Source organism: Corvus cornix, chromosome 13 (genome assembly GCF_000738735.6).
Source record: "Corvus cornix cornix isolate S_Up_H32 chromosome 13, ASM73873v5, whole genome shotgun sequence".
Classification (NCBI taxonomy): Eukaryota; Metazoa; Chordata; class Aves; order Passeriformes; family Corvidae; genus Corvus; species Corvus cornix.
The window spans coordinates 2,430,326-2,451,116 of NC_046343.1; the positions used below are offsets into that span (position 1 = coordinate 2,430,326).

The window sequence follows — 20,791 nt, forward strand, 5'->3', positions numbered from 1 at the left end:
AAGGCATCTTGGCATAAATTGTCAGGGTCCTTCAGCACCTGGAGCGAGCGAGGCGTTCTCGTGGACACTCAGCTCTGGCAGGGCGGAGTTGTGAAGGAATTTTTCCACTGCACATGAAGGAAAAAGGAAAAGGGAAAAGGAAGCAGGAAAAGAGAAAGGGAAGGGGAAGGGGAAAAGGAAACAGGAAAAGAGAAGGGGAAAGGGAAGGGGAAAAGGAAACGGGGAAAGGGAAGGGGAAAAGGAAACAGGAAAAGAGAAGGGGAAAGGGAAGGGGAAGGAGAAAAGGAAACAGGAAGAGAGAAGGGGAAGGGAAAAGGGAAGAGGAAAAGGAAACAGGAAAATGGAAAAGGTAAGAAGAAAAGGAAAAAGGAAAGGGAAGGGGAAAAGAAAAGGGAAGATGAAAAGGAACAGGAAAAAAGAAAAAAATGAAAAGGAAAAAAAGAAAATTAGCCCTCCTGCCCTGTCTGCATCACCCCTGGCTGCCACAGCCACAGCAGGGCACAGGAGGGGGCCAGGCTGGCAAATGCCTTGCCTGAGATTGGATAAGAAATTTGGGGCTCTTTGTGACGGCCACCAAACCCTTTCACCTCTGTAGCCCTGAAATACACCCTTGTCCCCCAAACTTTAAAGGATTTGCAAGGTTAAATGAGCAGCAAAGCCCATGGAGGGAGTGAGCAGCCACTGGGCAGTGACTCCCAGGAGCAAAGCTCAGGAAAAGGTTTGTAAAGTGTCTTTTTTGTGTCTTTTTAATTTCTTTTTTAAGCAGAGGTGCCTTCCCCTGCCCCTCTGGATCAGTGCTGCCCCACTTTTCAAACAGAGGACGTGCTCACCCCCTCACTCCCCCCCCAGTTCAAACTCTTTGAAACACTTCAGAGCACTCTGTACAAGCCAAAGGTTTATTTGTTTCATAAACAAGTCAAATTATATTCATGGAAAACAGGTAAATGGACAAAAGGAAAACACACAGCACTGAACACTATAGAGCACTGACATGTAGAGGTGCAGCTCCCTCCCTCGTGCGATGCCCTCCCTCCCCAGGCCCCCCAAAAATTTGCTTGAAAAGCCTAATACAGAGGTCCAAAATCTGATTCAGCTTCAACAAGATAATACAGGTCACAGTATTGAATCATAAACGACAAGGGAGGAACTGCCTCAGAAAGGGGGAGAGGTAAAAGAGTTCCCCCATCTCGTTTCTTTCTTCCTTTTTCTCCTTTTTTTTTTTTTTTTTTTTTTAATTTTCAAACAAAGGTCAAGGAGGAGAGGAGGGGAAAATCCATGGAAATAAACACTTTTTCACTCATATATATATATATATGTATATATGTGTACATATATATATATATATAAAGCAGGATTCTCAGTGAACACAAAATTCTATAAAACTACCATTGATCTGTGTTGGTTTTCTCCCCCCGTCTTTTTTTTCTTTTTTTCTTTTTAAAAGTTGCTTTAAAAAGGATAAAAAGTGCACAGACACCCTTATAAGGCACAAACAGATCTCCTGTACAAATCATATATCATTGGACTGTTTAAAAAAAATAGCAATACGAATACTAACAATGAAATCTGTAAGAGGCTACCTTTTCCTGGAAATCTTTTTTTAATTTTTTTTTTTTTTTTTTGAGGCCTATTTAGGAAAATTCCTGTTGCTTTTGGATAGGCAGGGCCACAGGTCCACTGCTCTCCCATCCCGCTCGCCATGCTGGCCTCACTGGGTGCTGCCCCTTCTGCAAACTGGTTTTGGCTGCTACAGCAAAAATTCAGCCTCTGCAACGTGTCCTGAACAGCTCCTGGAGTGGATTTGGTGTTTCTCCTTGCTGGCTTCAAAATACAAAACAGAGCTACACCAAACAAACCCCACCCAGGCTGCGCCCACCCTGCTGCTGGAGGTGCTGAGGTGGCACCAAGCAGAGGGGCTCTGCTGTCACTGTGAGCAGTGAGCAGAGGGCACCCCTGAGGCTGGGACAGCAACCCCAGAGCTGGCCCAGACCTGATCCAGGCTGGGCATTCCAACAGCTTCCCTTGGATTCCTCCCCATGGAAAGGCTTCCCGCTGCAGGCTGTGCCCAGGCAGGTGCTGACACACCCTGGCACTGTTGTGCCCTTGGTGCTGTGCCCACTGCTCACAGCTGGACCTGGATCTGCCAACGTGGGACTGGGAGATCCCTGGGAATGCAATCCCTGTGGTCCCTGGGGTGGAGGGAAGCAGGACAAGGCTCCAGAGGCAGGGAAGCTGCCCTGGCTGCCTCCTGTGGCAAAGGTGGATGTGAAAGGTGCAGTGGCTCTGCTGAGGGCGGTGGCACAGCCAGTGGCATGAGCCAGCTCTCCGAAAGGGGCTCTGCAAAGCTGTTGGGCCCTCGTGCAGGGCCATGGCTGAGAGATCTCGCTCCACAGCAGCCTCTCGTTGATACTCTCATTAAAAATGTTCAGCAGCTCCTCAAGGATAAAACAAAAGGGTTTGGGGTGCCCTGTGAGCATAGCCCACTGCAGGAGGAGGATGAGCTGCTCCCTGGGTGTGCCCTCCCCGATGGCAGCAAGGGACAGGGCTGGCACAGGGCCGGCACAGGGCTGGGACAGGTCAGGACCCAAACCCAGCTCTCCTGGCACAGCCAAACCACCACCTGGGCTTCAGCACCGTGCACCCACCGCCTTGGAGGAGAGGGGGAATGGCCACAGATCCCTCAGGCTGCCCTGCTGTGCCCAGAAGCCCTGACATGTACAGGAGTTATTATTCTATTTTTCCTTTTTCCAGACTAAAATGTGGTAATTGCACCTTTCTAAAAGCCGTTCTTACGCACTCGGGAGCACACGGTCACCGAGCTGCAGTGACACAGCTCCTCTCATCCTCCCATTCCCATCCTTTTCACCCCTCTTTAGGAGCCTGGACCAGCTGGAAACTGGCCAGGCTCAGGCTGAAGGACTGTGCAGAGGGCAGAGGATGGAGACTGGAGGGCAGCTCCTGCTGGAGCAGCCGGGAGGAGGATGCTGAGCTCCTCACACCAGCCCTAGTGCTGCACAGTCAGATGCTGCTCAGCTCATCCAGCTGCTGCCTGTAGCTGGTATCACACCCTAAACCCATTCACCATTTAAATCCCAACATCTAATAACAGCCTCAGGGCATTTTCCTTCCTCCTCAGTAAAGCCAAGTGAGATAGTCCCTGTTTTTCTCAACAAGGTCTCATCTACAGTTGAGACCCAGCGTGCAGGCAGCTGGGAGCTGTGCTGGGAAACCTGGAAAGGCAGGAGAAAACAGGTAAAGTCGGCACATAGAGTCCCCAGAAAAAAGGGTGAGCCTGATGGGACTGGGTCAGAAATGAATTTCTCACCAGAGCCTCCAAAAATCCCCGTGGTGGGGCGGGAGGAAGGCTGAGCCCTGCCATGGCACCGGCTGCAGGGGAAGGTCAAGGACTGGTGACAGTCAGGACGGGGTGACACGGCAGCTGTGCCACCTGCCAGGAGGGCAGAGCAGAATGCAGGGGTGTGTGTGCCTGGAGGTGACAAATCCCCTCACTGCAGACAGCAGCATCTCGAGCCAGGACTGCAGTGTGCCCACCCAAACACCCCTGTCGTCCACAGGCTGTGATTTATGGCTTCAGAAGGCAGCAGGGCCGTGCCTGAGCTGCCCCTCACAGCTCCCTGCAGCTCCTTCATTCGCTGCAGGGGCTGCCTGGGCTCTGGGTGGGCTCGTGCTCCTCGCTGCTCCCCCAGGGCAGCTCCCTGGGTCTCAGCCTCCATGGCCAGAAGTCTCTGTTCTGCCACAGAAAGAAAAAGCTGCTTTATCTAAGCCCAGACCAGCTCCTCCATGTCCCCACGAGCCAGTTCATGGGGACACAACCCAAACAAGTGACAAGCTGGCTGTGCCACTATCTGGCCTGAGCTAGTTCTCCTTACATGACATTTCCAGATCCGTTCTGTCCACTTTGAACCCTCCCGCTGGGCCTCGTCCCAGTTTTGCTCCACCACAGCACAAGCCCCTGGCAGCAGCCCAGAGCTGTCGGGTTTTAGGGTCGGGAAGCCCAGTGGCACCCAGCTTTGCCCAAGTGGCAACTTCCCCATCCCGACGCGCACCACAGCGAGCCTCCCCCGCAGTGGGAGGAGGGAAAAAAGAGCCTTTGCACGGGAAATTTCTCATCTGCAGCTGCCTCGGGTCCCGGCGATTCCCCAGTTCGGCCTGGCCGGCACGGCCCCACACAATCCTCAGCTTTGCTCCCTGAATTGTGCCCTACCAGTCAAATAAGGAAACACAGATAACGAGCCACTTGATAACGACTGACCAGCACGATAACCCATAAGCAGGGACGGAAAGGCGTGGTTTGCTAGCGGCGTTCCCCCTTCCTGCAGCCCGGGACGGGCGCTACGGGCGGTAGATTTTGATCACATCTTTGATGACCCGTCGGCAGATGGGGCAGCAGGCGTTGAGCTGCTTCTTCAGCTTAAGACCACAGGTGTTGCAGAGGCACATGTGTCCGCAGGTGTAGATCACCGTGTCCACCTCGCTGTCAAAGCACACGGTGCACTCCCCGTTCTTGCTGCTCGATGGCTCCGGAGGGGAGAAGACAGGAGAGATGGGGGGGCTCAAAGGGGAGCTGGGGGCAGTCACTGCAAAAGAGGAGGGGGGGAATGAGGTTGTTTAGCCACCAGGATGGGGCAAAGCTGACTCTGTACAGTGCACACATTTAAATCTGTTTTTAAGGCTCTTCAGCGGGATGGGGCAAAGCTGACTCTGTACCATACACACATTTAAGTCAGTTTTTAAGGCTCTTCCTTCCCCAGTCATGGCCTGGTTCTTTGGCCAAACAAATCCCAGTGTATTCCAACCAGCAGCAGTTACAGCTCTGGAAGAGCCTGTTATCCCTTTCCTACACGTGGGGCAGGTATCCACACATTTTTTGAACACTTGTAGGGATAGCGATTCCTTTCCTGGGCAGCTTGTTGGATACCTGACTCTCCTTTCCATAAAGAAATTATTCCTTATATTCAAATTAAACCACTCCTGGTGCAACCAGATGCTGTTTCCTCCCTCCTGTCCCTGTTCCCTGCCAGCAGAGCCCGACCCCCCTGGCTGCCCCCTCCTGTCAGGGACTTGTGCAGAGCCACAAGGGCCCCCCTGAGCCTCCTTTGCTCCAGGCTGAGCCCCTTTCCCAGCTCCCTCAGCCACTCCTCCTGATAGGACTTAATTCTCCTGACCCTTCCCTGGACATGCTCCAGCCTCCCAGTGTCTTTCTTGTCATGAGTGGCCCAGAACTGGACACAGCCCTTGAGGTGCCTCAGCAGCGCCCAGCACAGGGGACAGTCACCACCCTGGTCCTGCTGGTGCTGATACAACCAGCATGCAACCCTTCTTCAGGCCATGAAAACCTTTCCAGCACTGGGTTTTCTTCCCATTCCTTCTGTTGGCCTGGCAGGAGAGGTAACATCCCCCCCTGAGAGCTGAGGGCTGCCTGTCCTTACCCAGCGAGGACTCCGAGGCCGACGAGGACCTGTTGACGCTGAAGGCCATGTCCGAGTCGCTGTCGTACTGGGAGCCACCGGGGGATCCTGAGGGAGACACCGTCACTGGGCTGGACTGCACCGTGCCTGGGAACACAGGAGAGAGCTGAGCCCACAGAGGAACACCCCAATCCCAGCCAAACCCCCTCAGCCTGCTGAGCTGCTCCCACTCCATCTGCACAGGGGCTTCAGGGCAGCTCCAGCTGCTGAGTTAATGCCGCCCTTTATTAAGGATACAGGTCAAGATTTTGGATGTGACCCCAGGGCCTGGACCTCGTTATGCCTCTGTATGAAGCCTGTTCAGCTTCAGTGAAGCAAGCACCAGGTTATCCAGTATTTGCCTTCCCATTTCCCCAAGGTCTCCCTCTCCCCAGCAGCAGTGGGCTCAAGCTGTAGCTGTCTCACTGTCAGCTGGGAAAGGACATTGCTTTGGATGAAGAAAACCTGCTTTACAAAGTCATTAACAGCTGCTTTTCTGATGGAGTCCTTAACAGGAGGAAAGGACAAAAGCTGGAACTGGTCACCAGCAATGGATCAGAAGCGCCAGCTGATCCCTGAGCTGTGGCAGTGCTTCAGGAGCAATTACTGTCCATGCTTAAACCAGAGCTGTGCTCACAAAAACCATCATCCCTACCAAGGCAGAAGTTTAATACCCGTTGGCTGGAATAGGGAGTTTATAAAGAATCCCTCCTAAAAACAAACCCACTGAAAAACAGCTTTCCCCCACAGCCATCCCTGCCTCCCTGCCTGCTGCTTGTTTCATTTCTCAAGTCTCATCCTTTCCTGCAGGAATCATAGAGGCTGCACACATCTCTGTGACAGGTACCATGTCTCGCTCACTCTTGTTTGCAAACACAAGGAGCTGCATCCTCACATCAGTGAGCACCGTGAGTGCAAGCCCAGAGTTCTGCTTCTGGCCCAGCAAACTTCCCCAGCCAGATACTCTGTTATCCTTTTTTTTTTTCTGGCTGCACTCACCCAGGATTTTGAGCTGGTTGATCACACCATGGATTGTAAAAAACACCCAGAGGGATTGTGAGGTGTCCACGCACATCAGCATCCCCCGGCTGGCCCCGTTGACCCCGTGGTGCACCTCTCCGTTGGGCAGGACCATGAAGCTGAGGATGTCGCCGCTGTTGAGGACCGGGAACGCCCGGTACACCACCCAGTACTCCTTGCGGTCCAGGAGAAAGTCTGGATCCGCCGGGAGCTCGTTTGTCCGTAAAGTGCTCGGATCACACGAGGTGATGCCGAATGAGAGGGCCCCGTAGTACGGCAGCCCCAGGTGTCCTACTTCCACAAAGAGGCTCTCCCCGATGTGCAAAGGCCGGTCAGAAAACACCAAAGTCCTATTGCTCTCCTGCCAGTTGGTGCAGGCCACCATCCTGTCCTGGGAGAAGGTGATGTCAGGGCCACGGGTGGGGTGGAACCGCAGGTCGGTGTCCAGGAACGCCGGGACTCCCTGGGCGTGCTGCCGCCGATTGGGGCAGCAGGGGATGATGTGGTTGTCAGTCCCAAGGCCTGGTACCCGGCTGAGGTTTAGGTTTGCAATTTTGGCCACCACCTGGTTGTTCTCGAGCTCATTGTTGTTGAAGTTGGCCGAGTCGTGGTTGCTCTGGGGAAGGCAGGTGCTGAGCCGGGCGGTGCTGAGCCGGGCAGTGCTCATGGTCTCTGCAAACATGCTGTCTGTGAGAGAAACCCAGGCACAGAGGCATTAGTCCAGAGAAAACCACCTGCTTTTATGCTTACAATCATTATTGCAGCCTACAGACTCTGCTCCTCCGAAACGAAAAATCAGCCACAGGTCAACCACTAATGAACAGCTCCTGGTGCAGAGTCATGCGTGGAGCAGGCAGAGGAGCGGCTGCATCTTGGCACCAGCCAAGGAAAAACAAGTGTTCCAAAGTACTCGTGTGATCTGGGAGTTCCCTGCACTGGGGAACTGGGAGAAGCTGTAAACCAGCGTGGTCCTACAGCTTCCTGAGGAGAAAGGTCTGATAGTTTTGAGGTAAAAAAAGAAAACGTCTCAGTATTTTGTTGTCCCGAGGTCTTGTGCAAGACAAATTCACAAGTGAGGGGTGAAGGAACACAAGGATGAATGGATGTTCTTTCCACACTCCTTGTCATTGCCTTACACCTGTGTCCAGGCACAGGTGTGTCCAAGAGAGGTCATTTCAAGCCTCATATTTCAGCGGTGTTCACAGCCCTGCAGAGGTTTTGAATGGAGAGCTTGTGACAAAAGCTGCTTCCTGCAGGTGTTAGAAAGCTTTTACAGCAGAAAGTTGTTTACCCTTTTCACAGCAAAGGGAAAGTCAGGATGTTGATCCTTAATTAATTTCCCAGGTTTTCACTTGGGCCATGCCAGGCTCAGGGGTGATGTAAAGGTGTGGGAGAGTTTGGGAGTGTTCTCCCTTCTACCTCCTGCCCTGCCTGGGGCAGCCTGGACGCTTCACTCTGAAGGGTTTAACCCACTGAGCAAAGTCAAAGCACGTGGAATTTAAGAGTCTGTGTGAATGACACCTGGTCTTCCCAGAGATGGAGAGGGGTGAAGCAGGCCAGCACCAACGCTGCCTGCTGCTTGGAGGAGAGAATCCCCAGGCCTTTGGCAAAGAAGGAAAAACACCCAAATCCATCCAGCAGCTGCAAAGCAGAACCTGCCTCTCTCAGAAGCGCAGGCAGGAGAGGCCACTGGGGTGGGCTGATGGCTGGAGCAGCTCCTGCTCAGCCAGTGCAGCGTGTCTGGCAAGAAATGCTCCCGCAGAGGAGTCAGACACATCCAAGCTTCATGATGGATGCCCCATCCCTGGCAGTGTCCAAGGGCAGGTTGGACGGGGCTTGGAACAACCTGGGCTAGTGGAAGGTGTCCCTGCCCATGGCAGGGAGCTGGAACGAGATGATTTCTAAGGTCCTTTCCAGCGCAAACCATTCTGTGATTCATGATGCTGAAAGTGGCATTTTGTGCCTCAGAACTGGAGCTGTATTTCACAATTGTCTCAACTCGCAACATTTTGGGAGGAAGAGGCAGAGACAAGCACATCCTCTATGACACCACCACTCAAGCAAGGAGTTCGGGTCCCCTGGTGCCCCAGATGGCTGAGCATGGCCCTGATTCCTGGGGCAGTTTGTGGGGTTTGGTGTTTTAATCAAAAAAACCCCATCAGAGCACAGGTGCTCTCAGCCTGAGTCTTGGGTGCTGCAGACAGGACTGGGGCTGGGGGGCAGAAAGGAGCTGCATTTTATTTTTCTATCTCCAATTTAATGAGGAGAAAGGAGAGCTCTGGTAAAGCAGCTGCCTTGGCCAATACAGCAAACACTCCTTCTCCTCTGTGACGAGCACCAGAGGCTGGAGTATGTCGCAACTGCAATTAGAGGACAAGCTGCTGCTGAGGTTTAATTACACATTTGAGGCACAGCAGACAGGGAAAAGAGCTGTTTATGTGTGGCCTTCTCGCCTATAAAATAATTGGCACCATTCAGAAGGATGTGTGATGGAGCTGCCTGCCCTCTGGACTTGCCATTCCACAGCTCATCCCTGGCGCCTGCTCCGTGCCAGGCTGGCAGCACCATCCCCTCGGGCAGGTGCAGCTGGCTTTGGCTGTTAAAACTCCATCAGCTCCCAGGAGCCTCTGGGAAAGGGCAACTCTCTTGGATTTTCAAAGTGTTCCCTGTGGTGTAGCCCAGTTCAAACACTCCATCTAACGCTGAATTCATTAGAAATTTCAATGCTGTAAAAGGCACGAAAGGAAAATCGTTCCGTGGCCATCAGCTGGGCTTGGTGGTGGGAACAGATCCATCCCCTCTTGCAGCCCTCCCTAAGGGTGAGGCTGTAAATCAGCCAGACTCCACCTGATTCCAGGGGTCTGAGTGATGTCCCTGTGCCAGGAAGGGTCACAATGCAAACACAGCCCCTCAAACTGCCAGCCTGGGTGGGACCACGGCCAAGAGCGGAGAGAGGGGCTGGGGAAGGGCCCCAGGAAACTCTTGGGCAATGACCGGTGGTTTTCCAATGCACTGGCAGTAACTGGTAGCTGGAAAAGGCCAGATCAAGTCAGAACTTGTCCTTTTTGTCTCCTCAGTCCCTGGGACCTTGCTCCGTGTTTTTCCATGCCACAGCAGCACATCCAGCTCAGAGAAAGCTGAGTGGAGTTACAGGTAAAGATTTCCATTTATCCCTTCACAGAATGTGCAGCCTTAGGACTTTCCATCACTGCCATCTCTGAAATACATTTCTTTCTGCATCCCTACCGCTAGCAGGAGAAAAACGATGAATTGGAGGTACAAAACCAACAGCAAATTAATTTTCTTAAGTGTCCCATAGAAATGATCATACAGATCATGCATCTTTCCTACAGGACCAGAAAGAGCGACCAGAAGAGCAGCCCACAGGCCCAAAGACACACTTACCTAGGATTTGCACTTCGTGGGTAATTCCATAGACGTCTATGAGGGCCCAAAGAGGCCCGGAAACTTTAATACCACAGTGAAACAAGATTGGCTCCTCGTCATTAATACTGTAGAAGACTCTCCCGTGCCGGTCCACCCAGAAGGCCAAGATATTGTCCCTGACCGCAAACCTCTCCGGCAGAGCCTTGGCCCAGTAGCCGGGGCGGGTGACGAGGTCGGGGCAGGCGTACTTTGGTATCTCCTCGGAGCTCATCTGCGAGGGGTCGTGGATGGTGAAGCCGAAGCGCAGGGCCCCGCTCCAGCCGTGGTGCACGGCCACCAGCTTCAGGCGCACCTTCTCGTACAGGTGGATGGGCCGGTTGGTGAAGGTGACGCCGTTGCAGAAGCTGTTCCTGCGCGTGGCCTTGCGCGAGTGCGCGTCCAGCCGCACGTTCTTGCCCTTGGCCTGCGAGTGGAAGCGCGGCGGCTCCGTGATGGCCAGCACCGAGCGTCTCTCATGGCTGCTGTTGGGCAGGCTGTAGTAGGGCCGGCTGGACACCGAGCGGGTTTGGTGGCTCGTGTCTGCAAAAGGACAAAGCAACATCTGTCAGGAGGGCTTGGCCTGAGGCACGTGTTGGTGTGATTTACACCGCCCGAAATATTTCACCTTAAAACAGCATGCTTAGCCACAGCCTGCTCTTTGCTGTCCCGGTTTGGCCCTCAGCTTTCTGCAAACACGTGTCAGGCAAAGGTTAGGCAGCTTCCCTGCAAAGCTGGATGGGAAGGAACATCCTTTGTTCCCATCAGATGCTTCCTATTGCCCTCGGAAAAGCGCAACACCTGTGGCTCCGAGTTTCCTCCTTGCAGTGCACGTGCTGTTAACTCACATGGTGGCCAGAGACAGGAGCTCTGAGGACTGTGGCTGTTAAAAACCAGAGATGCTCCAGATGAGCATGGATTTTAAGAGATTTTTATGGGATGTACAGCCAACAGCTCCTCTGTGCCCTGGTTTTGTAATGATGAACAGGAACTCTTGACCAACACAAATAATCCAAGACATTCAGCAGCTGGAGCACCTCTGCATCACGAGACTGTTCTTCCTAAACCTTCAACCCAGCTCCTGGCTCAGATACCAGATGCAACTGGCACATTCAGGAACATTTCATCCTGCACAGCCTTGCCTTTACCCAGAACCTCCCATTTGAGCTCAGAGCACTCCATAAATGATGATTGTTTTCAGCTTCACAGCACCGCAGATGGCACAGAAATCCTGCCATCCTCGTTTTACAGATGGGAGAAGGAGAATTGATGGGTGAGATCTTGCACCATTTAAAGTCAATAGCAATTCTGAGACCGATTTCAAGAAAAGCAGATTTGGAGCCTAAAGTGAAGTTCACACAGGCATGAAGCAGAAATGAAAAAAAAGCTCAACTTTTAATCTTAAACCTTAGCTAGAAGCTCCCTGAGGTGGAGACAACCTCTTTTGCATATCCCTGAGCACGTGGGGACTTGCTCCAGGACCTGGGCTCCCACCACCACTGTGGTGTTCCAGGGAATTTGGTCTCCTCATTCCCCACCCACTCCACCTCTCCTCCTCTCTCTGCACCTGGCTTTGTAGGTTTTTAAAGCAAAAATGGAACACATCCTGAGTGCCCAAAGCCATCCTGTTAAACATCAAACCCCATCACATGCTCACATTCATTCTGAACTCTTTTTTAGCCACATTTGAAGCATCAGCAGCCGCCTGCCAGGCCCTTCCTTCAAGCTGCTTCCTCCCTGTGTGTAACCCCAGGCTTTGCTTTGTGACAAGGGAAGGATTTTCTGGCGTCTTCCTCTGTTGGAAAAAACCCACCAGAAGATCCTGGGAGCTCAGCTGGGCGAGCTTTTTCTGCAAGCAAAACCCGAGCAGACAGGGCAGCAAGAGGCTGGGACCTGCACTAAGGCACTGAGCAAAGAGAAAAGGGGTTGCAGCAAGATCTGAGCACAGGCTTAGCCCTTCAAATGAGGCATCTGTAACAGGAGTCAAAGGGCTACGAAGGCAGAAAGCTCCCGTTCCAGCAAAATAAAAATAACAATCAGAAGGTGTTTTGTCTCTTGGTTTGTCCTGCATGTGACAGCCGCTGTGTGATGCTTAATTCTGTCATACACCAGTATAAATTAACACATCCTTGCTCTCACACCAGTGAGGGGAGGGTGCCAGTTCCATGCCAGGGCTGTGGAAAGAGCCCTGGAGCAGATGGGGAAGGGAAAATCCCCCCCAGGTGTTCAATCCCCCTGCCCAGCACAGCACCTCTGCAGGCCAGGCATCCTCCACGACTGTCCCAGCACAGGAGGGCTCCCGAGGAAGGGGCATTTCTTTGTGTATTTCCAGGAGAAATCTCATTCCTTGCCTGCTGAGGAGCTAAAACGCAGAAATGGCTGCTCCCAGCACAACCCGCCCGTGGCTCATGTGGGTGCTGCTGCAAAGGGAGCCTGGACTGGGGCTTCCTGAGCAGGGACAGGCAGGGACCCAGCCAGCACAGGGAGGGTGAGCCCTCTCCTGGCCTTGCTTCCCCACCCAGCTCCCCATTTTCCGTGTGGGTTCACAGAGCCTTTGTGCTGTTCAGCTGGGACCTGGGTCCAGCAGAGCTGGGACAGATCCCAAGGGGCTCCTGTGGGACTGGGTGGGCTCAGTGCCACCTCACACCCTGCCTGACTTGACAACAGCCTCCCCTGGCAGAGAAACCCTCATTTTATCACCCACTGAGCTGCTTTTTGTTTCTAAAATGGTTTAAAAAAACCCCCCCTGTTGTTGCAAGTGCCATGGCCTCAATGTCCTCATGTCGGCCAGGAGAAAGAAGGAGGGAAGAGAGTTTTTGTCCTCCTCTCTGCTATCCCCAAAATCCCCTCCTTTCCAATCCCAGAGCAGCACCAGCCTTCCTCCCACAGCCACCTGATGGAGAAAAGACTCCTGCCAGGGATGTGATGCCTCTTGCACCCAGGCAGATTCTTCGCATGCCCCTCTCAGAAGGCACAGGGGACTGAGGTGGCAGTGCCAATGCCACCAGCACGAGTGACAGGACAACAATGACGCTGGCACCCACTTCAAACACAGCTTTGGGTCCACCCTGCCAGAGGGGAACTCGGGGTCGGGGTCTGGCCCTTTTTGTTTTGGTTTTTCTTCTAAAAAAAAAAACAGGAAAGCATATTGTGGCTAAACAATAGGAAAAGCACCCGACGGAAATTAATGGATAATTTATTTATAACGCTGTTCCCCCCCCTTCACGTGAACACCTGCTGGAGGAATAAGGCCTGACATAACCCGAGGCAGGGAGGCAGAGTTTTCCCACTGGAACACGCCTGGGGCTGAGCTGGAGCATGTGCTTTGCTCATTAGGTGCTGCCGGGGACTCGCGAGCTCAACAGGATGTTTGTGCCTTTCAATTGTGCCTTTGAATTGCCCTAATTTGCAGCTCGGCTTCCACAGCTTGGATCGCATTTCTGTCCCTCTGCTACTGCTCCAAAGCCTCTCCTCTCCCGGCTGTGCATTCCCACCCAAAAGATGGGATGACGACAGCCAAGCTCGTGGCAGAAGTGCCACCCTACCCCAGGGTGCCTGACAGGCAGTGAAGAGCTACGCCAACTCTTTTTTTTTTTTTTCTTCAGCTGCGAGATTCCTACAACACTCTGGAGCAAGTAGTTTCTTCCCTTTCTGCCTCAGTTCCCTGCCTAAAAGAGAGTAACACTCTTCCTCCACCTCACGGGGAGCTAAAAGGATTGAAAAATGTAAGGTTCTCAGGCACTTCAATCCCTGAGCCCTGCGAGCCTGGCTGCATCATCACAGGGGACACAAACCTGCTGGGTCCCCCTGAGGGATGCCTTGAGGTTCCATCCCTCCTTTTATTCCTGAGTTTTCCACCTTTCGTCCCCACCCTCACCAGTTTCAAACATGACGCTCACAGCACATCCCTCAAACGCATGAGCAAATATAAAGGCAGGAAAATGGAAGGAAAAGCTGAAGTGAAGGGTGAGGAATGGTCTGAGGCTCCTCACTGAAACCTGAAGGATAAACTCTTCTGGCAAGGCAGCATTTCCATCCACATCCTTGTGGTGTCAGATGGCACTGAGGCAGATTTGGGTTATGGGGTCCCATGCTCTCATCTGAAGCTTCACCTGCTTTCCAAAAGGCCAGCACACTCATTCCAGAGGTTATGCTGACCTTTGGAGAGGTATTTTAACAGACATGCACTTTGCATTTCAAAAAGGTGCAGCAGGCAGACCCTGGACAAATTCCACATATTTATCATGGTTCCAGTTCTAAAAATAAACATTTTTTTCACCCATTTGTTCACAGCCCCGGGTTTGCAGTGGCACTGTAATCCCACTGACAGCAGCAGGCAAAATTCAGCTCCAGAGCCCTCTCCGAGGCTGCTGCTCTCCCAGGGGCGTGGGATGGAGGAGGCTGCTCAGCTGGGGAGTGACCTCAAGCCACATCCATCCTGTCTTCACTTGCCCTGACAAGCTGGGCAGGAATAATACCCCTAAAAAGGGGGAGAAGGGAGTGATGTTGAAGGAGGCCGGAGCTACAGCGAGAGCAGCCTGGCAGGAGGAGGAGAGCGCTGCCATCCTGATGCGTCACCGGGAAATCCATGGTCTGCACCAAGCGCATTCCCTGGCTCCCACAGCCCTTTCCTGAGGGCCTTTCCCAAGTAAATCCATGACAAAAGACCCACGGGCTCGCAAGGGGCAGTTTGGTGGCCAACAGGGATGTGCAGTGGGTACAGTGAGGGAGAATTACTGGGAGCATCCCCAGCTCGCAGCAGACACGGCCCACGCTGTGGGAGCGTGGCCTGCCCTTGGTCAGAGAAAGGCTGAAAGGTTCAGAGAAGTGGCTGAAAGGTTCAGAGAAGTGGCTGAAAGATTCAGAGGAGAGGCTGAAAAGCTCAGGGGAGAGGCAGCAGCGTGCAGCCTGAAATCCATGTCTCAAGCCTCGTGCCCAGCGAAAGGGAATCCACTGCACACACCCAGGGCTTATCTTTATGGGCTCTGCTTTATCTGCAGCACTGGAACCTTCTCCTACCACAGCAGATCCTTGGGTGGCTGCTGCTGCTGCTGAACATTAAACAAGGTGTCTGCAGACAGGGGCAGGTGGCTTTGGCTTTGTGACAGGGAAACCCTGACCGGTGGGGACAAGAAGGGCGAGTCCACGGTGTGACAGCGAGCTGCTGGAAACAGCCCAATCCCAGTCAATCCCAGTCAATCCCAGTCAGTCCCAGCGTGCTCCAGTCAAAGCACAGTCCTCAGCCCACGGCATCTCCACTGGAAAAGGCTGGAAGAGGCAGGGGAGGCTGTTACTGCAGATACCAAACATCCCCAGCAACACGGAACAGGATTCTGCTCCGACACGATCTTATCTTCTGAGGACAAGAGATACAAATCTGCTCACATATAAATTTAGTGTGCTGTCTAGACATCTATTTCTTTTTTTTTTTTAAATACAGAAAATGTGTCAGGGAGCTCTGTGGGAAGCACTGGGGTGGCCTATTCCATGCTCAACGTGGAATTTGGAAAGCTGGGCTACCAAATCCGACAACAACAAAAAAATCTGCCTCATTTCTGAATGTCCTGCTGGCTCAATCATTGGAAAATCCAATTAATAAATAACCCCCCATGTAAATTCCTATGGTTTGCACAAGCAGTCTGGAGCCCTGTTCTGATGGTCCTCTAACCTGAAACAAACTTCCAGGGAATTCAGAAAAGGTTCATTTGCAAGAGAGTGATACAGAAATTGAGGTGTTAAGGGGACATGGAAGAGCCTGTGATGAATTACAGGAAACGTGACGTTTTTGAAGAAAGGCTTGTGAAGGAGGGGAGGAGGAAAGACAGACAAAAGTCACTTTTTTTATTAAAAGAAGCTGTGTTGTGGCACTGAGGTAACTCTCAATGCAAATATCTCATGGATATACATCCTTTCTCATTGCAGAACAGTTCAGAAAAATCCCTGGCAGACAACAGGGGTTGACTTTAGCTCACAAAATCAAGTTGTGCCTGTCTCCACAAGAAAACCCTCTAATGCTTGAAATCAAACATTTTATGGGGGATTTTTTAAAAAAATGCTACAATCCTTTTTTTTTTCCAGGCAGGGGCTAATGACATATTTATTCTGGACTTCTAGGTGTTCCTCCATAAAAACAGAGGTGTTTGCCAACAGCATTAGGCAAAATCTTTTAGTTCTGATCCCTTTTCCTCAAACCAGCAAACACAGGCAACTCCAGCAGGACCTTGCAATATTTTCCAGGCTGCTCCACCTCCTGTCTCCCACTGTGTCCTCAGGAAAAGAGCTCCTGCATTGCTGCTCCTTTCAACTCAAACCCTTTTCTCGCAGTGAGGAGCTGATACCAAAGTTCAGCTACATCCCATAAAAGAATGGGTGCCCTGAAAGGAAAGCCAAGACCAAGGCTTCGCTCTCCTGGTTACCCCAACATCTCCTCGTGGCAGCAGCATTGGAGCCAAAAGATGGGGAGTGCAGCTGAAACTCCAATGTCTCCCTCCCGGGAACCACCAGCTGGCTCCAGGCAGAAAATAAACCACGACAGAAGCTCTGCTCTGAGGATAGAAAGTGCTGATGGCAAATCCTCCATGACCTAGAAGTGATCACAGAGCCCCAAAGGCTGAGGAGAGCCAGGCAGGAATACTCTCCCAGCCCTTCTGCTTGGCTTTGCTCTCGGCGTAGAAGAAATCAAACATGTCACAAAGCAAGCCAGTGCATGACTTCGATGGAGAGGCATTTCCAGAGCAAAGTGGGGAGCCCTGAGCTAAACCAATCTAGGTGAATCAGGCTGCAAAAGCAGGGGCTGCTCCCCAAAAAACTCCTGCTGGGTCTGCAAGGATGGGAACATCCACCCACACTCACCTCTGCCTCTCTCTCTCTGGGCACGCAGGAATTTTGCTGCAAAGTTGGCCCCATCTTTATTACAGGCTTTTAGTCCTCCTGCATATAAATAGCACCAAGTATACACAGAAGCCAGCGATCAAGCACGGAAAAAAAATCTCCTCTTCCCTGTATTATTAGGGAATCTGGGTCAATGAGTCTGCAACTCGAGTAACAAATTCTTAGAGCTGGTTAATGAGAGACAGAGCGAGCGGGATGGAGGAAAGGCAGGGTTCATGCCATAATCCCTGCTTAAGTCCTTCAGTGCAAGCGATGAAAGCAGCTGTGTGATGGATGAGGAGCCCTGGAAATGGCTCAGCTCCTTGTGAGCTGCTCCACAGGCTCGACACCCAAGTCCTGGCTCGTGTCGCTCCCAAGGCCGCGCGCCCGAGCCAGAGAGCGCCGAGAGATGTCAGGGATTTGAAAGTCATCGTGCAAAACTCGCTGGAACTTTTGGCTACTGGCTACAGATAAAAACATCTTGTCAGGAATGATCAGTCAGCCACTCTCACTATAGCTCTTAGTGGGGATTTTTGGGCTGTGCTCTCACTAATCAGCTGCATGTGCAACACGTACAAGTTCATACACCAGCAGAGCAAACCCCTGCCCTTGATGTGACGTATTATGGTCCTGCAAAATTGTTACCTTCTTCAGAACGTGAAGCTTAGCTTGGGGAGAGCAGAGGGCTGCTCAGCTCACTTCATCTTCTCAGAGTCCATCGCAGAGTTTTGGGAGGTGACCAAAAGCAGCGAGAAGTGAGCAGCTGACGGCTCTTAAAGCAGCTCCACAAATGGTTTCTGAGGAATGCTGGGCTGGAAATGATCATCACTAGGTTGGAAGAGTGAATATTTTCCGAATCTAAGTGCTCAGTGATTGCCAGTCAAGGATGAAAAGATTTCTTTCCATGATTTATTGTTTTCGTTGTTTTCTAGAAACAGGCAACGTGCACCAGAAAGCAGAGAGAGCATTAAAATTTGCAACACTTCAGGCTGGAAAGACTGGTCTGGGAGGAATGAACACAGCTGGAGACCCCAAGATGGGAAGAGAGGGGCAGAGATGTGAACAAAACCCTCATGTTCTCTGGGGTGGCTGGGTTCTGCTTAGATTTACTAAATTCAGACAGAAATGAGGTCCAAGCTGGGGCCACAGACACAGCCTAAGAGCAACCCAAGAGACCCCAAAAACCTCCTGTATCTGTGAGTGCTGTTGGCCCCTGGAGGCCACCCCATTTCTCTGTGTGAGACCCATCCCCTGCTCCTGACTGATCCCCTTGCACAGCCAAGATCAGAATATTCCTCACAGATTAAAAAACCTGGGTTGATCTCCTTGCCCCCAGTTCCTCTCCATTCATTTTTCACTTCCAAGACAACTTCTCCCCCACAGACAGGATGAACAGCTCAGGTTTTCAGAGCAACGCATCGCTCCAAAAGCATCGTTCTGAACGGGTGTTTTCCAGTCAGGACTGGGATTTGTTGAAAAGTTGCAAGAACTTCTGCCTGCCATAATCACTGACACTGAAATGCTCCATGCCCTCAGCCTCCTCCTGCTGCCAGAGCAGCACGTAAGGACCATTAATGCAAATAAACTCCCCGTTTCCATTGAGCCTTTTCTCCTGGCCAGCTGCACCAAGTCATCTGCACCGGGGATTTATAAATAGTGACCATGTCATTCCAATGCTAATGGCTTTTAGTGAAATTGAAGGATGGCACGCATTCCTGTTTAATACCCTCGGAGCTGCAGTTCCATTCCATGCCACGGTTTCAATCCAGCGCTCATGGAAAGAGCGCTGGGACTTGGCACATCCTTCCCACAGCCCATCCATGTGCTGCTTCCAGCACGGACAGGAACACAAAGAGGGAAATCATTTCGTTGTCTCCCTGGCGCAGGAAACCCACCCATCCCCTACAGACAGGCACTGCACCACGAGGGCAGCTTGTGACACAGGGGGGAAAAAAAGCTTTGATGAGCGATAGTGGCGATTTGGCTTCACTTTCCATGCATTGTTCTCCGAAAAGCCCCAAAAAGCTGGTGTTTACCTTATCTTCATCCCTCTGGATTTGGGCTGTACAATCTACACGCCTTTCCCACCTCCCAAAAGCATGTTTGGAGCAAGGCCAGGACATGAGCTGTGCTGTCAGAGCCCTCACGGGTCCGTGGGTGACTCAGGTGGGGCATGTGAGGCTCGAGCCAGGAGCGTTACAAGCCGAGCGTGACTTCCACACTCCCTAAAAACACCAGAAAACTTCCCCGTGAGCACGGGGATCTGCCAGCTCCAGGGCTAGGGAGGAAGAAAAGCTGCAGATAACAACAGGTCTGAGCAACCTGGTCTGGTGAAGGTGTCCCTTCCACAGCAGGGGGGTGCAATGAGATGATCTTTAAGTCTCTTCCAACCCAAACCATGGTGGGATTTTACGAAGGGCAAAGCCAGAAGGTGGAGGGATGCTGCAGGTGCAGGAAGGAGAGCCTGGCCATTCATTCCACCTTCAACTTTTCCCAAAAACCCCTCAAGAGAAAAGCTGCTATTTTTCTTTGCTTCCTCATCTTTACAGAAGCCTCTTTTGTCTTTATCTCTCTTCACAGTGGTTCTAAGGGTCTCTTTTTTTCTCCTCCTAATTACAACTTCTCTACACTCCAAAGAATTTAGTTTAATAGGAAAAAAAACAAACCAGTGGAGCTATTCCAGTCCAAACAGGGATGGATACCCAGAGAGTCATCAGATTTAACAGTGGCACCCATAGAGGGCTTTTGATGTGACCTAACAGAGCCAAAAGCCCCAGGAAAAGGGGGGAAAAGGCCTCTAGGAAGGTGTTCTTCCCAGTAAGCCCCGATTCCAGCATTTTTTAACAGTTCCTCTTCTATTTACACACAATTTAAACAGTGATCTGGCAGCAGGAGGGGAAAATGCTTGGGGAGGAACGCATGGCCGAGGAAGCTAAATAAAGCAGTGGCCAGGTCTTCAATCATCCTATATTTTATATATACAAAGGCTGCGATCCCACTAAGCTTTTCCAAAACAATATGTAAAGAATCCAAAACAGGCCAGAGCAATGGTAATAACTGGTTATAATTAAATCAGGGGGACAGCACAGCTCTGCTCCTCTGCCAGGAATGGCTGAGGGACAGTGGGACTGGTGGGACTGGGAGCTCTTATGGGGCTGTGCTGGTGGGCTGGTGCCTCAGGCCAGCACTGTTCCAGCAGGGAGATTTCAAGTAAATTCAATGCTGGCCAAACCCTCTTTCTGAAGGATCTGAAGAGCTGATGACCTCGCTCAACTCGTGTTCAGTCCCAACTGTACAATAACATCACATATTTTGTTGGCTGTTTTAGTTAATATTCAGACAAATAAGCTGTGTTTTTTTTCTAAATACTTCAGAAACAAATCCAAAAAAAATTTTTTTTAAAGGGAAAAGAAAGAAAAAGTTTTAAAAATGAAAAAGGTACAGTTCTGGTCCAGAAACACAGGAAAACATCCCACTAAAAAAAAAAGATGCAGCCTTCTTTTCCTTTGCTGAGATTTTTAAACATGCAGACTTCTCTGCTAAGCTGTGAAGGCAGTCTGAGAGGCAGGTGGTTGTGCAACACTTGGCTGTTGCATGGCTCAGCTCTGAGATCCTTTACCCTGATATTTGCAGGAATTAACAAGAGGAAACAAGACCCACTTCAAGACATTAAAGTGTCCAAACAAAAAAAAAAACCCCATGGCCATGCCATTACTGGACACGTCATGACCTCTGCCCCCTTCCTTCATCTCAAGTGTCTTCAATTATTTCAACACCAGAAGGGTTGGAGCAAGAGAGGTTTATTTTTAGGCCTCCATGTCAGTCTTAATTCCAGCACACCTAAATCAACATCAACATTTTTCTCCTTTTTCTCTCTTTGTGGTATCACAGCCAAAATAGGAGAGAGGCAGGTGAACCAAAACGATTCCTTGCGTTGTTGAAGAGCCAGAAAATGACCAAAGCCTTTATTTTTTTGCTCCCTGCCCCAGAGGAAAGAATCACTGGGGTGA

The 20,791-nt window shown here is 51.4% G+C and overlaps 1 protein-coding gene across 1 annotated transcript in view; it reads right to left on the reverse strand.

Annotated features, from left to right (window-relative positions):
* Window positions 1-876: 876 nt before the first annotated feature.
* Window positions 877-20,791, reverse strand: part of NEURL1B (neuralized E3 ubiquitin protein ligase 1B) — a 32,158-nt gene continuing 12,243 nt past the window's right edge. The window contains exons 2-5 of the mRNA XM_039559659.1: window positions 9,894-10,454; window positions 6,468-7,175; window positions 5,451-5,576; window positions 877-4,598 (exon numbers count right to left, since the gene is read on the reverse strand). Coding sequence (XP_039415593.1) covers window positions 4,354-4,598; window positions 5,451-5,576; window positions 6,468-7,175; window positions 9,894-10,454 — 1,640 coding nt within the window. The 3' untranslated portion in view covers window positions 877-4,353. The remainder of the gene's footprint in view (window positions 4,599-5,450; window positions 5,577-6,467; window positions 7,176-9,893; window positions 10,455-20,791) is intronic.